The sequence below is a fragment of the Lycorma delicatula genome, chromosome 6 (genome assembly GCF_047948215.1).
Source record: "Lycorma delicatula isolate Av1 chromosome 6, ASM4794821v1, whole genome shotgun sequence".
Taxonomy (NCBI): domain Eukaryota; kingdom Metazoa; phylum Arthropoda; class Insecta; order Hemiptera; family Fulgoridae; genus Lycorma; species Lycorma delicatula.
This window is the reverse complement of record NC_134460.1, coordinates 91,006,232-91,014,970: the sequence shown is the minus strand read 5'-3', so window position 1 is coordinate 91,014,970 and position 8,739 is coordinate 91,006,232. Positions and strand designations below refer to the sequence as shown.

The window sequence follows — 8,739 nt, the reverse complement described above, 5'->3', positions numbered from 1 at the left end:
TAGTATTTTATATTATTATTATTATGCTTTTACGGCCAACATGGGACCACTTAAGTCAATTTTAGTTGGATCTTTTCTGAGAAAAGCGTATTATTTTACTCTTCTGAGCTGCCCAGTATTTCTTCATCCGTTCAGATCTTGTTTTCTTTTCTTCATCCGTAAACACCCTCTTCGTTGTATTTTGTCTTTTGTCTGTCTTTTGTTTAAATCTAATGCTTTTGTCTTTTAGCTTTGTAATTTTTCCAGTTTTATTCTGTAGGTCAATCAGGGAAATTCCCAATTCTTTCGTATCTTCTCTAATTTCTTTGATCCATCCTACTTCTAGCTTTTGGAACCAAAGCTTTTCAATGATATTTCTTGACAGTCTTGTTTCCGGTGTCCTTATGAGATGACCAAAGAAAGAGATTCTTTTTTTCCACATAGTATCAGTAACAGGCTGTATTTCTCGATACACCACCTCATTTGGCACAATCCACCATTGGCCTTCTTTTTGGTGTTTTTTATTGATACATGTTCTGACAATTCTCCTCTCTATTTTCAGAATTTTTTCAATTCGGTTTTTCTGAGTGATTTTGAAAAGGGTCTCGCTTCCGTAGGTGACTACTGGCTGTACTACAGTTTTATAATGTTTAAGTTTTGTTTTAGCAGAAAGGCATTTTTTGTTATATGTTGACCAAGTTAATTTTTGGGATTTAATCATTTTATTTATCCGGTTTTGCCATGTCACTTTTCATTTAAATTATAAGTTATTATTTCCCCTAGATATTTAAATTGTTTTACTATTTTAATTTTCTGATTGTTTACCGTAATGTGCTCTATTACCAGAGGATCTATGGCCATTAGTTCAGTTTTTTCGAAAGAGATATGAAGCCCTATCTTTTGTGCTAGGTTTTGAAGGCTCATGATTTGTGTTTTGGCTTCTTGAATATTATTTGCTAAAAGAGCGAGGTCATCTGCAAATCCTAGGCAATTTAGTGTGATGGAGTTTTTCTTAGTACCCATTTGTATATTTTTGGGATTTATTTCATAACATTTTCTCATGACAAATTCGAGGGCGCAGTTAAAAAGGAGTGGTGAGAGGCCGTCTCCTTGCCTCAATCCAGTTTTTATGTAGAAGGGTTGAGAGAGTTCACCTCTGAATTTCACTCTGGACTGGGTATTGGTTAAAGTTAATTTTATCATGTTTACGAGTTTAGGGTGAAGATCCAGGTTTCTCAGAATATTCAGCATGAATGGTCGGTGTATACAATCATAGGCTCTTTTAAAGTCGACGAAGGTGATTATTAGTTGTTTTTTCCGTCTTTTATATAAGTCCATCATAAGTTTTAGGGATATTATTTGCTCCGGGCAACCTCTCCATGGCCTAAATCCCCCTTGGTATTCCCCAAGTTCCAGTTCAAGTTGGTCTTTGCATCGGTTGTATATGATTCTCGACAGGATTTTGTATGTGCAATCCAGGAGAGATATGCCTCTGTAGTTTTCTGGATTAGTTTTATCCCCTTTTTTATGTAATGGATGAATGAGGGCTGTGGTCCAGTGTTCTGGAAGTTTTTCTTCGTTCCATATTTTCACGAGGCATAGATGTAGGGAAGTTTTGACTGAATAAACTGATGAATGTTTCCAGAGTTCTGCGAAAAGCTGGTCTTCTCCGCTTGCTTTGTAGTTTTTTATTTCATTTAAGGCTGCGAGAACTTCTTGAATTGTTGGCGGGTTGATATTTACCGGTGAAGTTTTAACTGGAGTTTCAGTGTCAATCTCAAAAAGCTCTGGGGAGTCGTCACAGTTGAGGAGTCTATTGAAGGTTTCTGCCAAAATTTCAGCATTTTCTTTATTGGTGTGGGCCATATTTCCTTTTTTTCCTCTCAGCATAAGGGTGGGTGGTTCATATCTTTGAAGAGCCTGACCAAAAATTTTATAATAGTCTCGGGAGTTAGTTTTATTGGAACTTTCTTCTATTTGCTGAATCAAGTTTTTTGGGCTTGTCGTTTGGTTCCTCTTATAATTTTCTGAGTTATTTTCCTTTGTTTGGTGAATTCAAGGTTAGATTCTTCAGTTTTCTGGGTTTGGTGGTTGATCCAAGCCCAGTGTCGGTCTTTGAATGCTTTGTCACATTCTTCATTCACCATTGGTGTTTTTTTCTTGGGTTTATAGGGGCTAGTTCTTCAGCCATTTCTTTCAGTTGGGATGTCAGTTCTTTTAAATTATTAGTTAATTTGATTTTTTTTTTTGTTTCTTCAAAGATGGCATTGTTTATTAATTTATGTGGATCATAAGCTCTTTTGTTTTTAGGTTGGGATTTTTTCTTTTTATGCGGGGTGAATTTTATTTTAACTTTAATTAAGTAATGGTCCGATCCAGTATCTGTTCCTCTCAAGACTTTTACATTATAAATCTCCTTGTGATAGTATTTTATATATATATATATATATTTTTACTTTATTGAAGTTAATCATTTTAAGATTCAATTATTCCTTTGTACTGTTAAATTCTACTAAATAAACCACCTGGTTCAGAATATTGCAATAAGAAATATCTTACCTTAATTTTTCATGAAAGTAATTTTGTGGGATCCACATCCTCAGTCATTATGAGGACATGACTGAGGATGCAGGATCTCACGAAAGTATAAAACATTAAAATTATATAAGTTTTAATTAGACATTAAATTTACATGTTGTATCTCAATATACTGTACTAAATGGTTTAATATAATTTAAATATATATTTAAATTATAATTTAATAATTAATTTTATAAATTTAATATAGTTTAATATATATATATATATATATATATATATATATATATATATATATGTGTGTGTGTGTAATTTATTTATAATAGACTTTAACCATTACAATGTTACCTTCAATTTTTTTTTTTCAGTGGGTTACAATTGGGAGTACATAATGGGTTATAATCTGGGCTTGATCAAATTATGGAATTCCTCTTTGGGCGATAATCCTCTTTGTTCCTTGTTTAGATTAATGATTTTGATTGTGTCTAGTTACCCTCATGAAGGGAATGTAAGGCACATTGCTCCAGGGTTGTTGGAGTCTTTATTTGCATAGAATGAGCTTATAGTGAAAAAGGAGAAAACTTATTATAGGGTAAAAGGTGTAGGATAGTTGGTGTAAAAAATGAAGACATATCTTTTGACTAAAAATAATTTATGATGTTGAAAATGTTAAATTGCTTGGCTCCATTAAGCATTCATATTGAATGGGACTTTTAAATTGAAGACATATGTAGAGAATTTCTCATATTATCTTTTTGTCGTGTAATTGATTAAGATTTTGTCTGGCATGGGAAGTTCTTAGAATTATAAATTTTGCTACTTTTCCAATATTTATATTTTAGAATTTATTTGTGGGGAAATTCAGCTTATATAAAATTAATGAGTAATTAGGAATCATTTTTGGAAAGGATTCATGTTTTCATAGAGCTCTTTTTGCAGAGTTCAGAGAAATGCCCACTTTAAACCTATACATATTGTCCACCTTAATATTTATTAAAAACAGATTTAATTTTTGGCAGAATATGAATGATTTTAACACTAGACATAGAAATTAGCTGCATAAACTATAATGCAAATTTAAGGATTCAGTCAGATGCAAAGTTTTGTAGGTTCATTAATTTTTTATAATTAATAAATTCATAAATAATTTTTATCTTTTAGTTAATAATTCCAACTGTTATTTTATATTTTTATTTATTTATTCTCATTTTTTTATTCCAAATACAGGCATGCTTTAAACATAATGATGGATGAAAAAACACTAAACCCTTTCCAGTAACCAAAGTTGAGGCTAGCTGATCTAGGAACCAGCATGTAAGCCCTTAGACTGTCCAGATATGTAGGAATACTTGATTTTCTGTCGAAGAAGCTTATATACTATAGAGGAATTAGTGGAAACTAAACAGATATTCAATTTAATATTCAGGCTACAGTATTTTTTACACAATGTTTTTATTGTTTGGCCCTCTTTTTCAATTGTCACTGGTCACCAGGACTATGTTTAATAGTTAATTTCTGGTTGCTCTCTTCTTTGAAATCTCCTTCATTTTCAAGCTGTGATTTTTTCTTTTCTGATGATTTTTTATTACTACCCTCTCTGTTTCCTTTCTGGATCCCTTAATAATCTTGTACTTTCTTTCTTTATTATTTGGTTTTAGATATAAAAAAAGTTCAAGTAATTTCTGTTTTAATTGACTGTTTTATTTGTTAACAATAAAGTCCCATATCATGGAAAAGTCTAGTTGTTAGTGTTCTTCAAAAGGTTTCACCATAGTTCATTATAAATAATAACAGCTTTCTTGACTAGCTAATCATGAAATCGTAATTGAGATAAGATCAACCCAATTTGTTAGTATTTTAATTTATTTAAACATTCATAATTATGATTGCTATTTATTACTTTTATAATATTAATGATTTTTATTTTGATTGAAAAGTATAATGTTTGTGTTTATATATTATTTAGATTTTAAAAAGTGTCTGTCTATGATTATTCATTTAATTTTCTCCCTGTTTTTAAGTACATAAAGAGCAAATGAGAATTGTTTTTATTGTCGGAAATAGTCGCGTTTTTACGTGCCCTGTCGTTTCTGGTGAATTTCGTCATCACTTTCTGAAGCTTTTAGGGGATGGCCGTGGCCGTATAACATAATCAATAAACCGTTTGTTAAGTGATGTGAACATAAACATGCATTTGTATTTGAATATTTTAAATAGAATTACTAGTTAAAGCTTATTTATGGTTTTCTTTGTGAGTTATGCCAAAGAAAGCTAAAAAAGCTAGAAAAAGTGTCAAACATAATGTGTCAAATAATGTTCTCGTTCACAAATGTAATAATATTAATATTGGTAACTATTTAGAACGATGGATTAGTGTGAAAAATGCATTAAATCTAAAATCTGATGAAGATTTTGTTAATCACTTGTTAAATTTAGCGGAACAAGAGTTAAGGTAAGAATAATTTTTATGAAATGATTTTGGTTATGTTTATATTGAGAGGCGGTACAGTTGCTGCTTATCAATCGGTGATAAACGGTTGATGTTTATACCTTTCATATGTGACATGTCTACATAAAAAAAAAACCGGTTAGTGAATACAAATATTTTTGTACGCTAATTTATTGTACTATTGCGATTGATTAATTAAAATGTTGAGTATTTAGTGCACACAGTTTGTTCTGATCTGTTAAATTATTTGTTTTTAATTTGAGGCGAGATTTATGTAATATTAATATCACATAATTAGGGTTAAATATGATAATATAGTTTGAATTTAATCTCATACCATCTTGTGTTTATTATATATGCCCAGAACAGACTGCAAAGCAAAAACCAATGTAATATCCATTCTCAGCAAGAAATAGGTTAGGTATTAGTGTTTATATACAAAAATAAGATTCATAGAAGAAGATATTAATTGATAAACTTCATAGAAAATTATTAAAAGACATATAATATCCAGCAATTTAGAATTTTTCTCATTAGATTCGGTTGATGATTTCTTATGATATAGAAAACTGTTATTTTGTTAAGAAACTTTTTATCATAGGTTGGAAATAAGTAATTGCTTAATCAGCAACCTAATGACTTTTTATAATTGCATTAAATATAGCTGACGAGGAGGAAAATGTTGAAACATAAATGATATGTACTAGAGTTTTATCTAGTGATGGAAATGGTAAAAAAGTTAGCGTTTAGTCTAACTAGTACTTGAGAGGGTTCAGAATTAGAATAAGACAATATTAAAACTGATTAAGAGGTGGGTGGTGTGTATTAATTTTTTTTAATAAAATATATACTGATCCACCTGAAAAAAAGATTAGACTGGAATCTTATAACGTACTTATATATGTCAGGTGCCATCGGTAAAGTTAATTTGCTGAACTTGTTCTTGATTGTTGGAGTTTTTTATTTTGTAGAGATATTCCCTATATAATTGTTTAATCATTAATATATTAATTGATAGAAGAAAATTATGCCCATGAAAGAAGTACAAAACTCGCAGATTAAAATTTTTATTTATAAACAATATTAAATTGTTATTTGTTTTATTTATTTAAAGACACGGCGCTATAATAAATTTCTCTGTTAGAAATAAGTTACATATTTGTACTGTACTGATTATGTGTAGCTAGCTATACAGTATACTGTTTAAGGAAAACTATGCTAATCAGGTAAAATTTTGGATGTCAGACATTTTGCAGGTCTTGATGTTTTATAACCCCTGTAATAAAAAACACTTAATATTGAAAGCTTCTGGAAGGGCCTACATGCATATGTTTTTTGACCTGTATTTTGCTTAATATCTCTGAACTAAATGAACCAATTTGGGTGAAATTTCTCATAATGATTTCTGAATATAGGTCATTGATGCCATTTAATTTTGGTTGCAATTGGTCATGGAAGTAGGAAGATATGGCCGCCATGGGTCCTGTATTCAAAATTTTACTCTAGAATAATTTTTTTATAATTCAATATCTCTTGGAGGCTTGTACACTTTTATCAGTACATAATAAGCCTCTTAATATTTGTAGTAAGTAAACGGTATTATTTATTATGGTATATATAAGCTAATGAAGTTATTTATGCTAGAACTTATTAATCATTTTTCTCCAAAATATTAGTCTGCCAAGGGCGAAAAGTCCCTTGCTTGACTTTTTTGGCTTTGCCAAGGATGCTCTTTGCAGGCGTTTTATTTAGTGGAAATCGAATTATTCATTTGGATTCTGTTTTAAGTGGCATTCTACAGACAGCAAATAAGATTTTCAAAAATAATAATTATTTTTTTAATATCTGAAATAATTTTTAGGTATTAATAAGATCAGCCGATTTGGAAGTCGAGAGTTACAGCGTTCAAGTCCTAGTAAAGCCAGTTATTTTTACACGGATTTGAATACTAGATCGTGGATACCGGTGTTCTTTGGTGGTTGGGTTTCAATTAACCACACATCTCAGGAATGGTCGAACTGAGAATGTACAAGACTACACTTCATTTACACTCATACATATCATCCTCATTCATCCTCTGAAGAATTATCTAAACGGTAGTTACCGGAGGCTAAACAGGAAAAAAAAAAAGGTATTAATAAGATGGAATTCAGAAATTTTAGCTTCTTGATAAACATTAAGAGGTCATATTTTTAATCCATAATTTTTACTTGGATGATCATATTTCTTAAGATGAAAGAAAATAAGCCGATTGTAGTCGTTCATCTCCAGTATGTGATATTTTTTTTTTTTTCAAAAGCCATAAGTTATTATGTTTAAGAAAATGTAGTAGGTAGATGATAGCTGTTTTTAGAAGAAAGTATTCATTTGGTCAGTACACAATCAGCACTAAATATGTATAGCAAATTAACCATCAATTTTTTTTTATTATATTTTTATTTTTAAGCATGAACCCATAAATATGAGCTTTTGGATGCTAAAGAGTGGTAGCTGTAATTTGGAAATTTGTGCTGAAAAGCAGTCTGATGGACAAATCCTTTTCAAATTTCTAATAAACCAAATCAAATGCAGTCAAAAGTGATAGAGTATGATTGCATAGATGGCACGATGTTAAGGATGATATACTGTGTAGAAGAACAAAATAAAAGGGAATTAAGTTACATTATTTAAGAAGAACCATCATCTGATTTTATTAAATAAAAGACAGAAATGAATTTTCCACTTTCTTTACAGATCTATGTTCATTAACATATAAAAAAGTAATTTTATGTTCACATTTCTCAATGCCTAGAAACGTAATAAAACTCCATGGGATAGTGTCTAATGTAATAATCTATGGATGATGCCTTTACTTGGTGAAAATCCTTAATAACAAATCAGAAAATGAAAACAAAATATGTTTTTTTTTTTGATTTTCACAAGATTTATTTAAAAAATTATAGCTGTTTCTATACACAGTTCCTAACAAAAGCTTGGAAACAAAAAGTGGGGTTTCCCTCAAAAATTTTTATTTTTTTATTTACTGAAAACGATTTCAATTAAGACTATTCAGATGTTAGAAATTTGATTTAATTTATGTTAAAAGTAATTATTCTATTTAATTTTTAATGTTGACTTTTTTCCTGTTAATCAGCAAACATTTATATTTGTTTTATTCTGAAGCAAAGGTTGAATGAACACTGTGATATGTAAGTTCATTTATTATTGATTTATAAATTAAATAGATATTTTAAATAATGATCCTATTTTAATAAAATTCAACAAAGATATTTTTCATTTTGAAACATATATATTTGAACTTTAATAATTTTCTAGGAAATCTGAAGATTTAATTGATGTCAATGATTCCATTGAAGAACAAAATACTTATGATACTGAAGAGGAATCTCATAATTTGTCTGACTCTGCAAAGAGTATCACCCAGAAATTACAGCCTTCATCATGCAAGGAAGAAAAACAGAATAACATGAAGTCATCATTTCTTAATACAATTAACAAGAAAATAGATTCAATTGAAGATCGAGTTGATTCAGGAATAAGAGTAGAAAATGGATTTTGTGTTCAGGGTAATTTTTGTTCTGTAATTTTAACTGTTAATTGTCTATTCATGTACAGATGTAAGTAAAAGTGTGATCTCTTGGCATATCTGCCTTGAACATCTCTTCAGTCAAGTATGTGTCATTTCCCTCTTTTAATTTGATAAAAGTTTTTTTTTTAACCACTTATCTTTCCTTCTAGGAGGAATAATTTAAAATTACCTACACTTTTCATTC

General features: G+C 29.8%; 1 protein-coding gene across 1 annotated transcript in view; it reads left to right on the top strand.

Annotated features, from left to right (window-relative positions):
• Positions 1 to 4,775: 4,775 nt before the first annotated feature.
• Positions 4,776 to 8,739, top strand: part of LOC142326900 (uncharacterized) — a 38,087-nt gene continuing 34,123 nt past the window's right edge. Inside the window, exons 1-2 of the mRNA XM_075369632.1 lie at positions 4,776 to 4,969; positions 8,282 to 8,532. Of these exons, the coding sequence (XP_075225747.1) occupies positions 4,776 to 4,969; positions 8,282 to 8,532 (445 nt within the window). The remainder of the gene's footprint in view (positions 4,970 to 8,281; positions 8,533 to 8,739) is intronic.